Source organism: Brachyhypopomus gauderio, chromosome 19, assembly GCF_052324685.1.
Source record: "Brachyhypopomus gauderio isolate BG-103 chromosome 19, BGAUD_0.2, whole genome shotgun sequence".
Lineage (NCBI taxonomy): Eukaryota > Metazoa > Chordata > Actinopteri > Gymnotiformes > Hypopomidae > Brachyhypopomus > Brachyhypopomus gauderio.
Window position 1 is genome coordinate 14,238,472 of NC_135229.1, and position 22,312 is coordinate 14,260,783.

General features: G+C 41.8%; 3 protein-coding genes and 1 long non-coding RNA gene across 7 annotated transcripts; 2 read left to right on the top strand and 2 right to left on the bottom strand.

The window, feature by feature from the left end:
* Positions 1-590: 590 nt before the first annotated feature.
* On the bottom strand, positions 591-2,738 carry LOC143482957 (uncharacterized). Of its 3 annotated transcripts, none has more exons than XR_013122338.1 (3): positions 2,597-2,738; positions 999-1,126; positions 591-824 (listed from the first exon to the last, which is right to left on the bottom strand). It is a non-coding gene; the product is annotated as an uncharacterized LOC143482957 (long non-coding RNA). The 3 variants fall into 3 exon arrangements; XR_013122339.1 differs by having other exon boundaries at positions 591-871; XR_013122340.1 differs by lacking the exon at positions 2,597-2,738 and adding an exon at positions 2,299-2,545.
* Positions 2,739-3,435: 697 nt separating this feature from the next.
* LOC143483184 (calcium homeostasis modulator protein 5-like) lies at positions 3,436-5,090 on the top strand. The gene is made up of 2 exons (XM_076981989.1): positions 3,436-4,223; positions 4,436-5,090. The coding sequence occupies exons 1-2, from the start codon at positions 3,654-3,656 to the stop codon at positions 4,814-4,816; spliced, it is 951 nt and encodes a 316-aa protein (XP_076838104.1). The 5' UTR covers positions 3,436-3,653; the 3' UTR covers positions 4,817-5,090.
* Positions 5,091-7,282: 2,192 nt separating this feature from the next.
* On the top strand, positions 7,283-11,416 carry rwdd1 (RWD domain containing 1). Of its 2 annotated transcripts, none has more exons than XM_076981578.1 (7): positions 7,283-7,583; positions 8,712-8,777; positions 9,164-9,291; positions 10,011-10,154; positions 10,454-10,586; positions 10,661-10,723; positions 11,103-11,416. In XM_076981578.1, the coding sequence occupies exons 1-7, from the start codon at positions 7,511-7,513 to the stop codon at positions 11,213-11,215; spliced, it is 720 nt and encodes a 239-aa protein (XP_076837693.1). In that variant the 5' UTR covers positions 7,283-7,510; the 3' UTR covers positions 11,216-11,416. The 2 variants fall into 2 exon arrangements, with proteins under 2 accessions (XP_076837693.1, XP_076837691.1); XM_076981576.1 differs by having other exon boundaries at positions 7,304-7,583; positions 9,161-9,291.
* On the bottom strand, positions 10,600-18,230 carry LOC143482955 (amine sulfotransferase-like). Its single transcript, XM_076981575.1, has 7 exons — positions 17,915-18,230; positions 17,317-17,472; positions 16,135-16,343; positions 15,828-15,954; positions 15,644-15,738; positions 13,113-13,293; positions 10,600-12,295 (listed from the first exon to the last, which is right to left on the bottom strand). Exons 1-7 carry the CDS (start codon positions 17,919-17,921, stop codon positions 12,165-12,167), a joined length of 906 nt encoding a protein of 301 aa, XP_076837690.1. The 5' UTR covers positions 17,922-18,230; the 3' UTR covers positions 10,600-12,164.
* Between the last annotated feature and the right edge of the window lie 4,082 nt (positions 18,231-22,312).

Below are 22,312 nucleotides of genomic sequence, written 5' to 3' on the forward strand. Positions count from 1 at the left end.
CGAGTACAGTCAGGTAAACCTTTGGGTCCATTCCGTCATTTCTTACACTATAGAATCCACCATGGCGTTTCTGATAAGATTCCACGTTGTTTCCTTCAGTATATTATTTCCTCTGGCGTGGACCTGACACTCATACATTTCTTTAGACTTGTTTTAGGCTGGCAGCCCCCCCGCCAACTCTTCTGCCCCCCCCGCCAGCTCTTCTGCCCCCCCCAACTCTTCTGCCCCCCTCGCCAACTCTTCTGCCCCCCCCGCCAACTCTTCTGCCCCCCCCAACTCTTCTGCCCCCCCCGCCAGCTCTTCTGCCCCCCCAACTCTTCTGCCCCCCCCGCCAACTCTTCTGCCCCCCCCAACTCTTCTGCCCCCCCGCCAACTCTTCTGCCCCCCCAACTCTTCTGCCCCCCCCACCAACTCTTCTGCCCCCCCCACCAACTCTTCTGCCCCCCCCTGCTAACTCTTCTGCCCCCCCCAACTCTTCTGCCCCCCGCCAGCTCTTTTGCCCCCCCCCAACTCTTCTGCCCCCCCCGCCAACTCTTCTGCCCCCCCGCCAGCTCTTCTGACGGAGAGGTTACTGCTGTTTTTTAAGCAGACTTAATGTAGGGAAACGGATGTGTGGACAGATTCTGGATGGGTTTGCCTGGCTGGTAGCATGTTTAACAAACACAGGAGCCCAGAGGTAATATGTGCTGATACAAAAGGACACCCATGGTTACAGGTGTGTGTGCAGGCGCAGATAGCTAGCAGATTCGGATGGGCTGCAAGGCGTTTACCTGGAGGGAGGTTCAGAGGGCATGTTCCAGGGATGAGGGAGGGGCTGTGGCCTGCTGGAACGACAACACATGACAGAGACACACTGAGCATGTGCAGAACTCTGAATAAAGAGAGAGGAATTATCAGAACTTTCAGCGGAGTGGTGGTGAGGACTTTTCAAAGCCGCATCAAGTCTTAGATTACACAATAGGAGCGACTGCAGCCGACACGCCCAGCACCACACTTACCTCAACACGAGGATGTGCTCACCACGGTACCACTCCAGCGAGGACTCACACCACCCCCCGGTACCACCACAGCAAGACCAGCGCGGGGTTCATAGACTCCTCCCCCCACGTTAGTGTCGCCCGAGCACCTGTGGATGTGGTGTAACACAACACATGACCCAACACAACAAATCAACACAACACAACACAACAAATCAACACAACACACAACACAACACAACAAATCAACACAACAACACAACACAACACAACAAATCAACACAACACATCAACACAACACAACAAATCAACACAACACAACACAACAAATCAACACAACAAATCAACACAACACATAACCCAACACAACAAATCAACACAACACAACAAATCAACACAACACATGACCCAACACAACAAATCAACACAACACAACAAATCAACACAACACATGACCCAACACAACAAATCAACACAACACATGACCCAACACAACAAATCAACACAACACATGACCCACCACAACAAATCAACACGACACATGACCCAACACAACAAATCAACACAACACATGACCCAACACAACAAATCAACACAACAAATCAACACAACACATGACCCAACACAACAAATCAACACAACACAACAAATCAACACAACACACAACACAACACAACAAATCAACACAACAAATCAACACAACACAACAAATCAACACAACACAACAAATCAACACAACACATAACCCAACACAACAAATCAACACAACACAACAAATCAACACAACACATGACACAACACATCAACACAACACATGACACAACACAACACATGACCCAACACAACACAACACATGACCCAACACAACACATGACCCAACACAACACAACAAATCAACACAACACATGACCCAACACAACACAACAAATCAACACAACACATGATCCAACACAACACATGACCCAACACAACACATGACCCAGCACAACACAACACATGACCCAACACAACACATGACCCAATGCAACACATGACACAACACAACATATGACCCAACACAACATATGACCCAACACAACACATGACACAACACAACACATATCGCAGCGGTACAAATGTGATCAGAGCGCGGACCAACGGAATATACGCAAACACAGAAAATATTTAAAACACGTTCTTGTCATTTCTTCATCCTCCCATCTCTCTCTCTCTCTCTCTCTCTCTCTCTCTATATATATATATATATATATATATATATATATATATATATATATATATATATATATATATATATATATATATACACCTTTTCTTCAATCACCTGCTTTAACGGTCGAGAGGAGTTGGCAGCTCGCGCAGCTGTCGTTACTTCGGCCCGTTTTGAAACGTTTGCAACGATTTTATTTGTCCGTGAATATAAAACCCCACAACGCGCGCGCCGAATAAGCGCGTCGTGCACGCGCGGCAGCAGCGGCGTTGGCCCACGCGCAGGCGCGCTCACGTCTACGTCAGGTCTCCTAGCAACAGTACAGCTCAGCAGCCATAACGGGTGTTTGGAGGTAGACAGAATCAAAGTTTTGACCTTGTGAGATGTAAAATGAATATTTGCAGCCACTCGCCTCACTGCGGCGTCCAGAAATATCTTGTAGTCGTTTGTAACGTAAGCGGTTGTGGCCGTTATATCGCTCTACCTCCGCTCCACTCGCAGCTCCGGAGTCTCTGATGTCGGGACGGAGCGTGAAGTCGCCTGGCCCCGCCCTCTTCGCGTCACGTGCACTACACTAGATCACGTGAGGCAGCGAGGCCACGCCCAGTCCTGCTGCTTTACATCCTGCACTTCTCGCTAGTTCATATATAGGAATTATAAACATAATATATATATAATTATAATTAGGCATCTACTATTTTGAATGTGTGTGTATGCGTGTGTGTGTGTGTGTGTGTGTGTGTATGAGTGTGTGAACGTGTGTGCGCGCGCACGCATGTGTCTGTGCGCGCGCGTGTGTGTTTGTGTGTTTATACTCGTGTGTGTGTTTATACTCATGTGTGTGTGTTTATACCCATGTTCTTTATGGGTGTGTTTATATGCGCAGTAACTACTAATCTACTGCACACCAACCCTACCGTAGGTGTAATTACAGTGTCTGCCATTTACTGCGTTATTCATCACTTCAGACCACAGAATCACTGCTGACCAGGGAAAACATTTCTGTTCTTTTTAATGGATTAGATATTTATCTATTTATTTATTTAATTAATTAAATTACTATCCAATCCTTTATTTATTTATTTATTTAGAACTTATTTTAAAAGCAAAGACTGTAAGGATGAACATAATTCATCAGCTGTGTCTAGAAGTGCCCACAGAGTACTTGTAGTAATACAGGAAGTCTGTGGAAGGAAACCAGATGGACCAGTCTGAGCGCTGTTCTGAGGGGGAGGGGTTACACTGAACCGAAAGACAGACTGAAGGATGTTTTTGTTGGGAGGGGCTGAGAGTTAAAAAAGTAAGGACACAAAGGAAGATAAAAACAGACCAGTGTCTTTACAAAATACATCTTCGGTGTGGTTTGGGTGGGAGAGTTCAACGCGCAGAACTGTAAATGTACAACTGGCAGCCCTTCACTGCCTCACTTGACTTCTGATATCACAGGAACTTGCTGATATCTTTTCTTAATGCTTCCTTCAGCTCTCAAGCCTGCCATGGATTCCTTCAATTCTGTAATGCGCTTTTTCACCAACCAGAAGAGCACCATTGGGTATGCCTCCTTGGCCATCGCCACCATCGGTGGGGAGAGACTCTTCTCCCTGTTTTCCTTCCAGTGCCCGTGTAACAGACAGCAGAACCTGGCTTACGGGCTGACGTACCTGCTGGGTCCGGCCGTGGTGCTGCTCTGCGTGGGCCTGTTCATGAGCACGCCCCTGTGGCGCCTCTACACCGGCTGCTGTCTGAACCCGCTGAAGCTCTGCCCCAAGGGGAACTTTGTCGGCTGCTGCTCTAAGCTCTTCAGGGTGCTGATGACAGCTCTGGTAGCCCCTATAATGTGGCTGAGTGTGGCGCTGTTGAATGGAACCTTCTACGAGTGTGCTGTGAGTGGCATAAACAGTCAGGAGGTCGTGGACCTCTTCTGTAAGAACATGACCAGCACGTGTGAGCAGGAGTTGGCCAAAGTACCATGCCTGAAGTCCAATCTCCCTGTGGTGGAGACCACTGAACTTCTTCTTATGCTTCGAGCTCAATCCCAGGTTAGTGCACTTGAATTAAATGCACCTGAATCCACATGTTCTGAACTTAGGAAGATTCTCTTGTTTTTAAATATTCTATGTGACATGGTACTCTCTATTGAAGATTCTGTGTCAGTGCATAACAAATTGTTTTGATTGATATGTTTTGTCTGAAATAAGGTTTCATGGTTGTCGGTTATCAACAATCTGATAGCTGTTTATTTTTAATCCAGATCCTTGGCTGGTCCCTGATCATAACAGCCGCTTTGGTCGGGCTGATCGGAACATGTTACCGCAACTGCCGCTCTAAGGTGAGCTACCTGCAGCTTACCTTCTGGAAGATCTACATGAATAAGGAGAGGGAGAAGTTTGACGCGTATGCGGAAGACTACGCTACCAAGCTGGCTGACCGCAACCTGAAGAGCTTCTTTGAGAACCGAGAGCCAGAAGCTTTTACCTTCCCCAACCATAAAGCTTGGGAGGCCATCTCATCTGTGTACGTGTACCGGCACAGTGACCAGTGCTACAGCACACTGCAGCGGTACGTGGAACATCCTGACCGTGACTACAGCCCGGAGACAGCCCGGCTGGATGGAGAACACAGCTTGTACTAGTCCAGGGAGAAACGTGGGGCTTTACCAACACAGCTACATCTTTAAAATGCTCTTACGGATCTTTGGAACCATTTGACCACTACAGGTACTGAATGAAGAGGAGAAATTATCAGGCCCAGACATTGTTTCATCTTTACAGGATCTATGTCTATATTGGTCATGTCTTCTTCTGATAACCAAACACTTTTGAAATGCTTAAATATTGTTCCTTTTTTACTTGCTCCTTGTTTGTCTAACAACTTCTGACAACTGCTAATAAATCCAAAGAATTACATTTAATTGTCCAACATGCTTTGTTATTGAACAGATTAATATACCTTTTAATTGCAAAATCAATACAAAGCTGTGAAGTGAAGGTTACTGACTGAATCTCATTCCCATGTGGACTATTCTCACCCTGAGTGCTCAGTTGTAATATGAGTTATAACTGATGACGCCGTTTAGCTGTTCAGAGAAAGAACACAATAGTTCCTGTTTGATGTTGCTAAGCTCTTGTTTAGTTGTTTCATCATCGTATTGTCACGATGACTTGCTGACCAATTGCCTAAATATGTTTAACACTGATGAATCTGATGAGACATGATGCCTGCACCTCTGAATCATTTTTTAGCGTTCACATTAAATATGAGGCCACCATTTATCATAAGTGATGTCACTTTAGGTCACCTTGATTAGCCTACACAATGTTTGGGAACAAAAAGATAATTTTAAAGTATGGATGTCTTTGTCATTGTGAAAGCTATAAGAGTGGCATTTTTGGAGACTCAGCTAATCATCACTGATATGGAACCAGTGAGAACCATCCTCTGGAAAAAAAATGATATAGCTTTAGTCACCCAATAAACCCTGCTGATATCTCATTTTACGTTCCAGATCAATCTTACTGGTACGTTTCAACTATATGTGATTGTGTAAAAAGATAGTTTAGGATGTTCTTGAAGCATGTTGGATCATATTTGCATGATCTAGAGCATGTTTTTATTTTCTCTGAGTGACAAAGCAGCGAGTTGTTTTGCAGAAAGCAGCCCTGCCATGAGGTAGCAGGAAACGTACACTCATCTGAGGTTTACCACTGCGAAACTACAGTTTAATGCCAGGTTTCGATCAGCTTAAAGGAAGAGCAAAACTTTACGTTTGACTTTTGTTTTATAATTATTCCATTATGGCAGTAAAATATATTTCTGCTATTTCTGAACTACCTATCAAAATATTTTTATAGAGATTAATACCAAGGGTGTTTCTAGGATTAATTCCAGATTATAGTGATTAATTCCAGGGATGTAGTTAGGAGTTCCACATGTGTCCTTCCCCAAAGTAGTCATTTTTAAATATATATTCATAGGCAACATTTTCACACCATCTGAAGATCACACGCTTTCTCACATACTGCTTTGCAAATTATTATTATTAATAATAATAATAATAATAATAATAATAATAATAATAATAATAATAATATTATTAGTTATTAATTAGACATACTTTTATTCAACACCATGTCAGGCAGAGGAATTTGCATTGGTATGGAAAAATCTGCTACACAGACTCCAAACCACAGCGTTGAGTCTTCTGGAGGTGTCATGGGCTTCATTCAGTATAACAGAGACAAAGATATGATGACCACGATGACCATGATGACCATGTGATGTGAAGAGCTTGCCATGTTGTGGTTTCTGATATGAAGTGAGTGGGCTGGGCTTGTTTTGATGCCCCAATGGTTTAGTGCAGACTATTTTACATCATTTCCTGTGTATAATTGCAAACACACACACACACACACACACACACGTTTTACTCATTTAGCATACAAACATGTAAAGGAAGGAGAATTGCTATGGCTCTGGCTGTAGGAGCAGAAGACATATTCAACTTAAAGAGATTTTGATAGTGAGATCAACAACTAAGGAACTAAGGGAACTAGCCTAGACATGCAGGCGACAGAACTCATTTTGCAGTCAGTCATCATATGCACATCGTGCATGGATGTGCTTTAGGTGGGAAGCGGTATATTCAAATGCATGTATGGTGCGTTCTTCTATTGCTGACTGTTCCGTATGGCTCTAGTTTTATAGGCTTGTTTTAGTTTATGCTTTCTGACGTAGGCAACCCATAAAAACTGGCTGAGTTATTTTCTTTCCCTGTTAGTGGGTTGGTGGGTACCAGAGACCGTATATATATCATCAGTGTTATTACTTTTTCATAATAATAATAATAACAACTAATTTAAAAAATATCAGCAACTAACATTACAAATTCTAAGGCTGTCCTGGAAGAATAAATGTTATTGAAAGGCTCGTAATTCCTGTTAGCACCGTGTACACAGAGCGCCTCTGAACACACGGGAAGCCAGGACTCTTAATCTATGTCCGAACTAAAACCGCTTCTTAAAAGACAGTTAAGCCATCACAAACATGTATGATAATTTTCTTTCCCTACATTTTAGTCTAAATCTTTGAAGATTTCGAGTTATGTAAAAAAAACCCCAACGAATTTGCACAGAATAGTAATCTGCTGATGAAACTCGGTACGCTTTCCCAGACGCTATACAGACATTGAAGTAGATGTAGGATCAGGTCGATACAGACATTAGAGTAGATGTAGGATCACGTCGATACAGACATTAGAGTAGATGTAGGATCAGGCGAGCGCACGCGACTGTGTTGGTTAGGTCCGGATGGCCGTTTGAGGTTCAACATGACCGACTACACCGAAGAGCAGCGGAACGAGTTGGAGGCGATAGAGTCCATATATCCCGACTCGTTCACGGGTGAGCGCGTCTCCCGTCACAGCTTCTCGCTTTATGTCGCCGTCTACACACCGATGGCCTGCTAATCAGGGCGGCTAGCGGCGGTGTGTTAGTGGTGTGTGTGCGCGGTATGTTAGTGGTGTGTGTGCGCGGTATGTTAGTGGTGTGTGTGCGCGGTATGTTAGTGGTGTGTGTGCGCGGTATGTTAGTGGTGTGTGTGCGCGGTATGTTAGTGGTGTGTGTGCGCGGTATGTTAGTGGTGTGTGTGCGCGGTGTGTTAGTGGTGTGTGTGCGGTGTGTTAGTGGTGTGTGTGTCTCTTCTAGAGTCTGCAGGATGATGAGGTGTCAGGACCAGTTAACGAGCCTCTTCAGTATTAATATAAATGTGGGTAAAGCTGATGAACCTGTTCAGGTGACTGACCAGCAGGATCCTGTAGTTTCAGGAGGATCCTGTAGTTTTGTCCTGTAGTTGTGCAGGTTCAGCAGGATCCTGTAGTTTTGTCCTGTAGTTGTGCAGGTTCAGGCGGATCCTGTAGTTTTGTCCTGTAGTTGTGCAGGTTCATGAGGATCCTGTAGTTTTGTCCTGTAGTTGTGCAGGTTCAGGCAGATCCTGTAGTTTTGTCCTGTAGGTTCAGGAGGATCCTGTAGTTTTGTCCTGTAGGTTCAGGAGGATCCTGTAGTTTTGTCCAGTGGTTGTGCAGGTTCAGCAGGATCCTGTAGTTTTGTCCTGTAGTTGTGCAGGCTCAGCAGGATCCTGTAGTTGTGCAGGTTCAGGAGGATCCTGTAGTTTTGTCCTGTAGGTTCAGGAGGATCCTGTAGTTTTGTCCTGTAGGTTCAGGAGGATCCTGTAGTTTTGTTCTGTAGTTGTGCATGTTCAGGAGGATCATGAAGACCTGGCATGTGTCCTCCATGTAGATGGAAAAGCACTTTAGCTAACAAGGCAAGAAAAGGTCAGCAGAGGTTTAATTAATTGAAGTTTGCGTTGGCACAGGCGATAAACACTCACTCGGTCTTCCACGGTGCTTCCTCTGCGTGTGTTAGGCGTTGCTTTTAGTACATAGCTAGTTAGTCTTAACTCATAAGAAATACGGTAGGTGTGGTCTAGCTATATTAGTCGTTGTTAATTAAGGTGTGTTTTCTTTCCCATAGTGCTTTCCGAAGACCCCACTAGTTTTACAATCACAGTCACCTCCGATGCGGGAGAAAATGACGAGAGTAAGTAACATTCATTTCCACCTCACCAAGAGGCATAATGTCAGACTAATAACTACATGATCATTGATGCGTTTATCATTTATTCAGAAGTCCTTAGAAATAAGTTATGAAGTTTGCGTGATATCAGAATTCCCCATTTTAATACCCATTTTAATACAATCACACAGTCCTTCTATCACTTTCTTTTACCTTTTCCCCAGAACAAGGCTTTAGTGTCCATTCCAACATGCACATGTAGGGAGTCTCACAATACTACACAATACTATAGCCTTTGGAAGGGACTAAGTGCGGTGGTTGGTGAAAATCAAATAATGCTGCCTAGTCCCACCTACCCCTCTCATTACCAAATGCCTGTCATTACTGGACTTACTTCTGTTTTTCAGCAGTAGAAGTGACTCTGAAGTTTACGTATGTAGAGAAGTACCCAGATGAGCCTCCACTCTGGGAGGTCCAGTACCAGGAAAACATGGAAGATGCAGACAAGGAAGATATCCTGGCATTACTGAGGCAACAGGTATTGTAATAGTTGTACTTTGTTATGGTGGGCAGAGGATCAAGAAATATTAATATTAAACTTTAATTGAAGCACACATAAGAAATACATGTGGGATGCAATTTAAAAGGATATTGTTTGAAAAAAAGTTATATTTTACTGAAAAGTACTTTAGGTGATGCAATCATTATGGCATCATCTGTCCAAGTCAGAGCGACCACATCTCACCTGTGGTACTTCTTTGTCAGCCATATTTGCAACTTTTACATTAGCACTACGGGAAAGAAAACACACCTTAATTAACAACGACTGATGTGTTTTTCCTCTTTTAAGAATTTTCCTCTAGAGTAAACATCCCTGATCTCACATTTCAGATGGAATTAGCCTCATTATTATAGTATGCTCATTATTGCAGCCTTATTATTACATTAGCCTCATTATTATATTAGCCTCATTGTTACGTTACATTAGCCTCATTATTATGTTATCCTTATTACATTATCCTCATTATTTTGTTATCTGTATTACATTTTCTTATTATCACGTTATAATTTTTAAATAACATTCTCATTTATTAAGTTCTCCTCATTACATTACATATCCTCATTTTTACAGTATCCTCATTGTAACGGTATTCTCAGTGTTCTTTGGATATTCAGTACAGTCTGTTTTTTTTCTCCTTCTATCTTGTAATATTCATGATATGAATTGGAAGATTCATGATTTTTCTGGGTTTGTAGGCAGAAGAAAACCTTGGCATGGTTATGATCTTCACCTTGGTGACAGCTGTGCAGGAGAAACTCAATGAAATAATTGACCAAATAAAGAGCAGAAGAGAAGAAGAGAAGAGGAGGAAAGAGAGGGAGGCGGAAGAGGCAGAGAAGGTTGTGCTCCTCTGTCCTCGGTAGCACGCTTCACACACAACCTGCTTGTTGATTCCACTCGCAGCATGAACAGGACGTATATTGTAACTAGTATAACGAGCAGTACAAATTAAGGGTCCCTTACTGTCCATTTTTAACATCATATTATTCCTGATGGACAGATCTGGGTCTGGGTTGTTGACCCAGACTGGCTTCTTTTATGACTTGAGCTCACTGACACTGTTCGAGATACTGTATTACTTAGGATCGTTAAAAAAGACCTAGATTGTAACCCGTGGTGAAATCTGTTCTTCCTCAAGCGAGAGTTCCAGGGAACGGTAGTGACGATTGAGAGCTTCCTGTCGTGGAAGGCACAGTTTGAGCGGGACATGATGGAGCTGAAGAGGAAGAAGCAGAAGGAGGAGGAGCAGGCTGGAAAGAACAAACTCACAGGTTAGTGGCCCTCTGCACTCACATGCCTGTGTCTCACCACGGGGGTCTTTTATTTTGTCATTTTCCCATTACAGGAAAACAGCTGTTTGAGAGAGACCACAATCTTGATACATCAGATATTCAGTTCCTGGAGGATGGTGAGTGGCTTCATAAATCTCAAGCACAGGCACAAGTAATACATACATTGTACAAACATAATACATACAAAATACATTTTGTGATTAATGTGTACATAACACTTCTTAACATGCGAATGAAAAGTTTATTAGAGCTGAAGGACTAACTGTCTTAGGAAGTCAGCAATATAATAAAGGATTTTGTTAGACAAAACAAAGTGAAAGCTGCCAGTCATTGTCAATCTCTAGTCATCTCCTGTATTCTGGGTAATCACACTTTCCCTGGAAACTGTGTGTAGTAAAACAGTTTCCAGTGGAATTGAAGCTTGGATCGAGCTTTTCTGCACTGTTCTACTGTAACTCGTCCATGGACTTCTGATCTTTGATTTTCCTCCTGCAGCTGGAAACAGTGTTGAAGTGGATGAATCCCTCTTCCAAGATCTGGATGATCTGGACCTGGACGAGGATGATCCTGATTTTGACCCACTAGATCTGGGCAGCGATGAGGACTAAGGGGGCTCAGATAGCCAACATTGCGTGGGTTAGCAGGACAGATGGCCAGACATGGGGAGACCAAGCAGTGGGACATCAGACCTATCACACTAAAAAGGAACTCATACAGAAAGCAGGACGCTGCCTATTTTAGCGAAACTGTTAAACGCTTGATCATTTTTACCATTATGCCATTAAATGCCTTCAGACTTTGTCACTCTGCTGAGTTGTAAGAGGATTCGCTTGTTTGTCCTGAGTGCAGTTTTTCAAATCTGAGGTAGAGGTCAGATATCGGATTTCAGAGACCTGTGCTACACCATAGTAATCCAAAAATATTGTCCAAAAATAATTAAAGAATTTATGAAGCAACCATTTGAATAAAAAAAAACGTGCGAAAATGATACAAGACTTATTTTGTATAAAAACAATGTTTTGTATCTAAGAAAGCCCAAATGGGTTTGTATTGGCCATTGCCTTTAAAAAGGTGTGAATGAAAGCACATTTCATATGGAAGCAACATGGACTGCTGGTTGAAATACAGCTCACACAATGGTACACCACTTTCATTCCCTATTTGAGATCACGAGGTACTTCCTTTCTAAATACCTCTTTAAGATGAGCTTTGGTTCTAGTGTTTCTCATATTAAGACCAATAACCTGTGAGTGGAGGGGTGGTGGGAAAGAGAGCTCACTTGTCCCTTGGCATCAGTCCTCCTGGGACAGTTTGTTGGGTGCCTGCTTCAAGTGCTAAATTAGCAGGATTGATATTTTCCAAAAGAGGGCAGCAGAGAGGCACTGACCTGGTTTGGCATCCCCTTCAACACTGAAATGTAAAAGTAAGTTGCTTTGCGTGCGTGCAAGTATCTTAATGCAACATAGCTTTGTTAAATTGGCACTGGACTACACGGATATGCTGAAAAGTTTCAAAACAGCACAGCTGAGCTCCACACTGCAGTGTCTGAGTATTAAATTACGCAGGGATGGTATCGCCAATGTCCCACACAAAAGACAAAGGAACATCTCTCATCTTCTCCTCGTACACTCGGTCAAACCTCTGATTCTGAGCCACAGTAAAGTAGTTCTTCCAGTCACCCACGGTTCCTGTCAATCCAGGAGTTAATTGCAAATATTAATGATTCATTATAGGCTCTACTATATATGTTAAGGACAATAAACATAAGGCGATGCATAAACACACACAAGAGGCCCTAGAACAGAGTGATTCAAACGGGGGCATGAGGAAATTACAGTGGGGGAAAAGACTGAACCTAACTTCACTAACTTCACTTCACTAATGTTGGTTTTATAACATAGTGAAAACTAGTGTTGTGTTGTAAACTGGTGATGTGAAAATGGACTGCTTTCCTAGGTCTGAAATTGAATTTTTTCTCAACCCAAGGATGGGGAAACCAGCCTGTGTAGAATATGCATAAGCAGAAGCTGGTGTTAAGCTCACATGTACAGCCAGATAACAGACAAACGCAGGACAAATGGGCTGATTAGAGCCCATGCTATGAATACCTGTGCTGCAGTCGTCTGCATAGTGACAGGTTAGTTTTTGTTTTAGCTGAGCTGAACACTCCCTCAGACCTGCTTTTCCCATCTTGAGCAACTCATGTATTAGTAAATTCTGATAATGCAAGTTATGCCTTTAATTTCTGTGTTTTCAGTAGATTTGATTTCTGTGTTCAGAGACCTAATCCCATAAAAACAATGTGGGAACCAAATATTTGATTGGACATTAAATTTCCAGCTATTTTCTGGCTACATGTCTCCTGATAAAGTCATGGCAACAATTGAGACTAAAACTTTCACAGTTTAGATCTAAGCCAAAGGCAGTTCTGTAGAATGGAGATCTGTAGATCTGTTCATAATGGTGATGCGGCTCTTTATGGAGGTTACGGCTGGGATGTTGTACCTTTCCTCATGAAGCTGCCCCGCTGGTGGTTGAGCAGAGAGCTGGAGACCAGCGTGTAGTTGGCCTGAGGGTTTCTCTTCATGTCTGTAAACATGCTGTGCTTCACCACCCCTGCTAGCTCCGCCTCTTTTAGGGTCCTCCCCAGGAACGTGCAGATCTTCTCAACTGCTGACTGCAGATCCTGCAAACACACACATACACACACACACACACACACACACACACAATCAGAAAGAAACGGAACAGTGGAGATCACAAATCCCTGGGTCACAAATCTTAGAGAGAGCTTCTATGATTAACTCACTCTAACTGAAGACCCTGCCTATATGGTCTATGTTTACCAAACTGATAATGTACAGTACCTTGTGAATGTATTCACCCACTTTGGCTTTTCTTGTTGCATTACAACCGGTTTAAAAATTTTTTTTTTTTGCCTGAAATGTATTGCATCTGCACAAAATAGTCTAGTCGGTGAAATAAAAAAAAAAATATATATATATATATATAATTTTAGAAATAAAAAATATAAATTTGCATGTGCACATATATTCAACCCATTTGTTTTGAAACCCCTAAAACGTTCTGGTGCAACTAACTACCTTCAAAAGTCACATGCTTAGTGAAATGAGGTCCACCTTTGTGCAATCTGGTGTCACATGATCTGTCAGTATATACACACTTTTTCTAAAACGGCCCAGAGGCTGCAAAACCATTAAACAAGAGGCACCACTAACCAGACAACACCATGAAGACCATGCAGATCTCCAAACACATCAGGAACAAAGTTGTTTAGAAGTACAAGTCAGGGTTGGGTTCTAAAAAATATCCAAATCTCTGATGATCCCCCGGAGCACCATCAAATCCATGATCATCCAATGGAAAGAATATGGTACCACAACAAACCTGCCAGGAGAGGCCCACCCACCAAAACTCTGACCAGGCAAGGAGGGCATTAATCAGAGAGGCAGCATAGAGACCAAAGGTGACCTTGAAAGGGCTGCAGCGTTCCCCAGCAGAGACTAGAGGATCTGTCCATACCACCACAATAGCCTGTACCCTCAATAGAGCTGGGCTTTATGGAAGAGTGGCCAGTAAAAAGCCTTTACTTACAGTAAAAAATAGGAATGCTTATTTTGAGTTTGCTAAAAGGCATGTGGGGGACTCAGCAAATGTACAAAGAAAGGTGCTCTGGTCAAGATGAGACCAAAATATTCAGTAACATTTTCTATGAAGCCTGCATTTATAAACCATTAAAAATGTGATAACTGTTTGTAACTTCATAATGATTGTCACGCTACAGCCCCTGACCCCTCCCCTTTGGGCGTGTGTTTATGTTGTCTACGTCTAGTCATCTGCATCTGTGGATCTTCATGGGTGTGGTTGTCTGAGTGTGTTCATTGGTTTCACCTGTGGCTCGTCTCGTGATCACTCGGGGCTTATGTGGTTTGTCTATTTAATGTGTGTTCACGCAGTGTCCCATGCTCATCTTTGTCAGTGATTCATGTATATAAATGTATATGATCCACGTGCACAGTCTGCACTTTGTGTTTTGTAATAATAAACGTAACGTTAGTGCAAAGGAAATTAGGATTCCGTGCCTCGTCCTTCTCCACGCACCCAACGTCACAATGATGCTTTGTAAGCATACTTCTAACCTCCAATAATGCCTCATAAGGAACTTATTCATTATAATTCCAGTAACACTTTCTATGAAGCCTGCATTTATGAGCCATTATAAATGTGATTATAACTGTTTGTAATATTATTAGGAAGTTACAAACAGTTATTATCACATTTATAGATGCTTATAAAATGCAGGCTTCATAGAAAGTGTTACCAAATTTTTCTTTTTGGCCAACAAACAGCAGGGACTGGGAAACTGGTCTGAGTGGAGGGGATGATGGATGGTGTTTAATATAGGGATATTCTAATATCTTAATATAGGGATATTCTAATATCTTAATATAGGGATATTCTTGAGCAGAACCAGTCTGTCAGTAATGAGACTGGGACAGGGGTTCACCTTCCAACAGGACAATGACCCAAAGCAACACTCGAGTGGTTTAAAGAGAAATGTGTAAATGTACTGCAATGGCCTAGTCCAAGACCAGACCGTAATCCCACTGAGAATTTGTGGTCAGACATGCAGATTGCTGTTTACCAGCAGAAACCATCTAACTTGAAGGAGCTGGAGCAGTTTTGCCATGAGGAATGGGCAAAATCCCAGTGGCAAGATGTGGCAAGCTCATAGAGACTTATCCAAAGAGACTTGCAGCTGTAATTGCCGCAAAAGGCTCTACAAAATACTGACTTACGGGGGTGAATAGTTATGCACACTGAAGTGTTTTGTTGTTCAATTTGTTATTTGCTTCATAATGAAAAGAAAACCAAATGTTAAGTTGTAGGCATGTTCTGTAAATGAAATCCAAACCCTCAAATAATCCATTTTGATTCCAGGTTGTGAGGTATCAAAACACAAAAGTGCCAAAGGGGGATGAATACTCACTGTATGTGGGCCAAACAACACAAACCTGGATCATTTCCTCATAGGTGAGATACAGGAAATCCATCTCATTTCTATGAGAATACCACGTCTTGACATGCTCAAACCAGCAGTTCCCATAAACTAAAACAGAACCCAATAATCACAGTTTATTGACAAACATCACTAAAGTGAATCAGACACTGGTGTGGAATTAAATGAGTAAATCTCACCTTGCCCCTTCATGAACTTCTCAAAAAAGTCATTAAAGTCTTTTGGCGTCTCGAGCATAGCTGCATAGTTGTGAAAATGGTAGTAGGATACCAAAACATCCTTTGGGTTTCTTGCCACATAGATAACCTTTTAGTCATCATGGAACAGAAAAGTGTATTAAAAAGTGCTCATATGAAATTCCACCACAAAAAAATTTGCCATATCAGTAGTAAGATACTAGAATCTGGGTGAATCTTCTGTGGGTTATGTGGCTGTTTTCTCTGTGCTTAGGTTACAAAGGTGACTGGTGCTTGAGGTGAGCCTTACCTTACACTTCCCCTCTCGGAGGCCCAGGGGCATGAATTTATACTGCAGATGAGAAACACGGAGTCTTGGGGACGGGGAAGAAACAAACCCCTCCTCGCTTCCAATTAGCTCTATCCAAGGAATGCGCTCGGACGTCATCTTATCTTGAGTTCCTGTCACATCCCCTTTGGCTTCCATCAGACTCAGGATCTGCTGTAGCCAGATGGTCCCTGCCAATAAGGGGCCAGTGAGAATGAACTGAGTGTGAAGGATGATTTAGTCAAACCGCCTAAACTGATAGGCACTCACATTCTAAGTTGATGAGTATTTACATTTGATGAGCTACTTGGCATTACTTGCCACAGTGTAAGACGTTTTTCTCCTCTGAGCATTCAATAGTGCACCTCCCACCTACATAGTGTCTCATCCTCTCTCTGGTGGCCCATTTATCCCCCTATAGTGTGTCCTGGTCCAGACTTTTGTCATGCTTTCTTTAGCGTTTAAATAACCAACCCAGGTCTGATCTACAGAGTCCCTACCAACCTTCAAAACCTTCTGAATACATGGCTTGTCACTGTGATATATGAAGTTACACAAATATAGTGCCTTGCTCAGGACCCAAGGACACATTACAGTCAACACACAGCATAAAGCTATCACATTCAAGAACACTAGCTCAAGAGCTCAGTCCTTTCCAACATACTAGGACTGTCAACAGACAAAATATAATTGTGTCCTAGATGCACCACAACAAGACATGAAGTTAAGCAGACTTTCAAAACCTAAAGGTTTTTGGAGTTTTAATCTATGTTAAAAATATTTACAGACAGATGTGGGAACAGCATGTGCAATGTAAATTCTAAATGCCGAGAGCAAACCTAATTCTAAACCTGGTGTTTGAAAAATGTTTGCTTCTTGCTCAAAACATTCTCTATAATAAAACATATTACACAGACAGAGAAAATGATAAGATGGTTCTTCTTGTTTATACAGCAGTGGTGGAGTCTAAGGGGTGACAGGGGTGGCAATCGCCCCACTGGAAATGGTCATTTTAAGAGAAAATATGTGTTTCCTTTCGTTCAGCATTTGTATATGGACCCCTCCGATAAAGCCTTGCTCACCCTTTGGCCACCCCTGAAAAAAAGTCTAGCTCCGCCCCTGTTATACAGCAGTAATAACAGCAATAACAGGGTCCTCTGATACCTGACTTTGGGTAAGTGATAACAAATATGTCGGAGTCTCGAACATCCCAGTTCTTAATACGGTCCACCTCCTCGGGGGAATGAATCCCTGTGATCAGGTTGAAGCCCCGGTGGGGAACCAGCTTGTGAATTTGCCCACTGTCCTCATGTGTGTGTTCTGTTCAAACATGACGGCAAAATACAACACAAATAATCTAAACTATTTTTAACCACATTATACTCAAAGCATGTATACACTGTCTTGTGTATGGAACACGGGATACTTAAAAGCTGTCTTTGAATGGTCACATATGGTATAGTTAGGTAAATTTAGATTTAACATTTACGTCAGCAGTGTGTGTGACCACACATTATCTGTATTGTCTTTTGTGACAAAAGTTATTTTTATTCTGTTCAGTGTAGCCTACTTCATTATTTACACATTGAAATGAAATGATTCTATTAAACATTTAATTCTACCAGCAAATATGAGCAGATTCGTAAACCTTTATTAAAAAATAAATTTACCACAACATAGTGACGTCAGAAAAATACCAAAATTACTTCAGATTAATTTCAAACCCAAGTCATAATTAAAGGGGAAGGTTTTCAGCTCTTACCTAGCATTGCTGTCTCTGCTGCTTTAATACACTAACCCAGACCTTTGAGTCCTTAAACTCTGAGTTATTTTAGGTTAGTTAATTAATAAGATTATCCCAGACCTTTGAGTCTTTAAACTCTGACTTATTTGAGGTTCGTTACTCTCGCGGAGCGGCTGACGTACGTCACCGTGGAGTAAGGGCTCGCGACCCCTCCCGTCCCGCCTAAACCCAATCAGCGCGTGCACGCACGAGACAGTATCACGCGCACAGGCGCGTCCAGCCTCGTTTTAGTGGTGCTCAAGCACCTCTAAAGTGAGTACCAGCACCCCTAAAAATAAGAGTTAAAACTTTTTTTACAGCCGTTTGTCTCTAATAAGCCGAAAAATGTTAAAACCACATAAAATATATGATTAAAAAATATAAATATATAGACTGCAGGACTCCCCTTGCCTCGTCTAAGTGGAATGATCCACATTCTCTCCCGAGATAAATGCGCGCACACGGTTGTTTGATTGCGGTGTGGCGGATCAAGTTGGTCCCGTAATGTTTTTATCGCTCAGCACCAACGCATCACAAACTACATTTTAACTGCACTGAATCACCGGTCACTTTTTATGTTGTTTTTGGTAAGTGGGAGTGTAACTAAACCTCATACCCTACAGTTGTCGTCCTTCCCCTGAAGCCCTGAGCACTTCTAAACTGTCTTAAAGTTCACTTGTTATCGCTTTCCCCTCAAAGTGTCGCAATATTAGAACAGGGTCAAAAAACTTGTACCACAGCCCGAATGATCTAGTCAGCTAAATTTCTCAATATTAGCTTGTTGATTTTCGTTAAAACCGGTCACAACATCTTTGCTTTGATTTTCTGAGGGAGGAGAATATTTTCTAGTTTATTGATCACCAAGAAGGGCTAAATGTATCTCCTCATCATTGATAAAGAAACACAATTTCCCATTTTAGTAAAAGAAGGAATAACATAAGAATGATCATTCTGAGAAATCACTTAAATTCAAATGCAGTATGGTGGCCAAGAAAAATACCGCAATCATGTCATCGGCGTTTGCGCCTATATAGTTTATTTTGATGTTCACCAAAAAATAATGCTGCGTAAGCCAAGACCCAGCCAACATGTCTACATGGGCCCCATACGTGATTTAACTGGGCAGTATGGGTTTTATCTGGGCAGTATGGGTTTTATCTGGGCATGGGCTTAGAGTGGGCTTTTTGAAGGGTTCTATTCGGGCCCCAGTTGAGTTACATTTGTGGGCCCCATTGGGGTTATAAATGCCAGCCCCAGTTGGGTTATAGTTGGGACCAGTGGGGAACTGTCAGGGCCCTCTACGCCCTCTCAGAGGGCCTAAATTATTCTTAAAACATAAATATATATAATTTAGGGGTGTATTCAACTAAGGATTTTCATAGTCGAATCTGATTCGTCAGCTTTTCCCTTTAGTCGACTAATAGTCGAATCGGGTTTATTATTATTTTTTTATTTAGAGCACCTTAAACGGGATCCTGTTCTCATTCAGGACATTTTACCTCTTCAAAGTAAAAACCTAAAACAGTCAGATAAATGAATAGGCTAAACATGGTAGGTTGGCTTTATTCAGCTTTTATTTATTTACTTATTTATTTTTTTATGAAACGTTAGAGAACATTAACCGTTAGTGCGCATTGCGCATATCGAACTGTCAGACAGGCACTGTGCAAAATGTCAAAAATATTTTAAATAAGATATGCCTGCCTGAAAATATTAAACAATTGCCACACAACAGCAAAAAAATACAAGGAAAGGTTCAAGTAACGGGGTTTAAAAGCAAACAACAACAAAAAATGTTTATAGGCCTACTTACCGAGACGCACCGCGACGAGACGACACGACTGAAACTACAAACGTTTTTTTTCGCCTTACGTGTTTTAAATGGTACGCCATGTTGGTTGTTGTCGTGCGAAATGAAAGACGTTGATGACATAACTTGCACTTTACTTTGTTTGATTCATCTTTGTTTTTCAAAATACTTTTTTTTTAGTAGCCATTATAATCTCGGTAGATGCTGCGCGTATTCTGTAGCGTGTTCAGCTCCGCTCGTTTGGATTGTGCAACAGCAGGGTGTGATTTATTAATGTGTAGTAAGGAAGATGCCTATTGTTAATGTGCAAACATCATTTTTAAATATTTATTAACAGAAATTAGGATTATTTTATTTGACAAAAGGCTATATATAACGAAAACAAAGATATTTCATTTAACAACTAATTCTTAGCAGCATCCTTGGGCACCCCCATGCAGTTAGAATGGTACATTCGACTATGACGTTCATAGTCGACTAGGGGGTATAGTCGACTATAGTCGAATCAGCGACTATTGCAGGTCACCCCTAATATAATTTATCCAATTTTGTTTATCTACTTAAAGTTTGACAATCAACATCTAAACAATTACAGAAATATAAGCAAAAAAATTATTCACCCGTGTCTATTCAATCTGTGTTGGAGGGTGAGGGGTTAAGTTAAGTGGAAGCCTGTGAGCCTGTGTCTCCCCCTATCAGGACTGTGATGCCTGCTGTTCGTTTACAGAGGGCCTGGCAGTTATAATTCAGCGCAATACCAGTTTCAAATGACAGCAAAATTGACCAATCATATCTTCCCTCTTAGTGGGCGGGCTTAACTGTATGACAATTTCCCCCCCGCTGTGGCGACGCTAGCTGTCGTTAGCGTACCACCGCTAGCTTGTTTCGATTCAGTCCTTTGATGCCCTCTTGCGCGTTGTTTACATAATCCACTTCCGAGGAACACGGAGCTGTGAACCTTATTTTGTTGGAACCTTATTTTGCTTAAGAAGTTATCTAGTACAGATAACTAGCGGGCCCAGGTTTAATGGTCACGGTTCGCTACTGGTTGGGACCCACGTGGACCTGATTTTTAAAACAGTCTAATATTTTAAAAGCAGAATTTTAAATACCATTTACATTTTTACATAGTACACAATTTTATACCTTTTAAATGTGAATGTGCCATATTTTGTCAATTGTGATTTTTTACACCCCAATCAAAATTTGTCCTCTGCTTTTAACCCATCTGTGCAGTCAGAACACACACACACACTAGTAATTAGGGGGCTGTGGATCACACGTGCCCAGAGCGGTGGGCAGCCCTAGCCCGGCAGAGCGTGGAGCAGTAGGGGTTAGGTGCCTTGCTCAAGGGCACCTCAGTCATGGCCTTAGGTCTGGGAATCGAACCCACAACCCTCCGGTCAGAAGACCAGTTCCCTACCACCAGGCCATGACTGCCCCATGACTGCCCTTTTATGGTAGAACTGGATATTTCTCTGGCACACAAACAAATCAATTCCATGTTGATATAGTTGTGAACTTGTGAAGCAGTTATAATAACCAAATTCATTCAAAATATTAATATAAAGTTAAAACAACAAAGTTAATGTACCTGCTTCAGATTTATGGAATAAACCATTGCCTCGCCCATTGATCTGTAATATAGACCAATGGCCTCGCCTCCTCTCGTGTGCCCCCGCCCCCAACAAAAGTCTAGAACCTTCTCCCGCCTGGCCTGACTGAAAGCGAATTTTTTATCCGTTGGAGATATCATTCACTGAGGTAAGAAATTAACTTTTTTATCGATTTCTTTCATTTTGTTATCAGTGTTTAAAAGGACAAATATACAAAGAAAAAAGAATTACCTGAGGATATAATGCACGACGTTATCTTTAATTCAAACCTAGCTAAGTTAGCTAGCTAGCTTGATACTAGCTAGAATAAACGTTAGCCGTTAGTGTTGAAAGGTAGAACGCAAGCCGTTCATTTGTTATGGCTAAAAAGAATAATCTGTGGGAAAAATATACACACTTTAAACACTATGTTTACACATTTTCGACGTACCTAGATTAAGTTAATTAATTTTCCTAGATGAGCTAAGACATAAGTGCAAATTTTCGATGTTACTAGGCTAGCTAACCTAAGATAGTGAGTTAACGTATCTTAGCAAACACTAGAACAAAGTGGTCACCTTGGTTAGCTAACTAGCTAGTTAGGTTTAGAGAATGTTTGCTTAAGGTTTTGGTAGAAACTATCATTGTCCCGTTAGTTATTAATTAAGTGATAAACCTTTATAGTTAAGTAAGTCGTGTCCTGAACAGAACAGGCATTAAATATACCAAATACAAATGACTGCATTTCTAAGGTAGAGCTGTGTAGTATTAATCCCAGTAGGCTATGAGGGGAAAAAACTACCATAGAAAATCTTGTGTATGGCAGAAAAGAGTATTGTCTTATGGATAAACAGCTACTAATCATTCTTGTAATGGGTCCAAGTTAGATAGCGGTTTTCTCCTTTTGGTGCTCTTTGATCTGGAAAGTAACATGTGGTTGTTTTTGCCTCAGTTTATTCTAGCTGAATTTTA

Excerpts from the sequence above, each read along its gene's own strand:
- rwdd1 (XM_076981576.1), top strand. The coding sequence starts at position 7,511 with ATGACCGACTACACCGAAGAGCAGCGGAACGAGTTGGAGGCGATAGAG. Across the intron at positions 8,778-9,160 it reads TGCGGGAGAAAATGACGAGA|CAGTAGAAGTGACTCTGAAG; the intron begins GTAAGTAACATT and ends TCTGTTTTTCAG. Across the intron at positions 10,587-10,660 it reads TGGAAAGAACAAACTCACAG|GAAAACAGCTGTTTGAGAGA; the intron begins GTTAGTGGCCCT and ends TTCCCATTACAG.
- LOC143482955 (XM_076981575.1), bottom strand. Across the intron at positions 15,739-15,827 it reads GAAGTTCATGAAGGGGCAAG|TTTATGGGAACTGCTGGTTT; the intron begins GTGAGATTTACT and ends GTTCTGTTTTAG. Across the intron at positions 12,296-13,112 it reads GGGCAGCTTCATGAGGAAAG|GAACCGTGGGTGACTGGAAG; the intron begins GTACAACATCCC and ends CTGGATTGACAG.
- LOC143483184 (XM_076981989.1), top strand. The coding sequence starts at position 3,654 with ATGCTTCCTTCAGCTCTCAAGCCTGCCATGGATTCCTTCAATTCTGTA. Across the intron at positions 4,224-4,435 it reads TGCTTCGAGCTCAATCCCAG|ATCCTTGGCTGGTCCCTGAT; the intron begins GTTAGTGCACTT and ends TTTTTAATCCAG.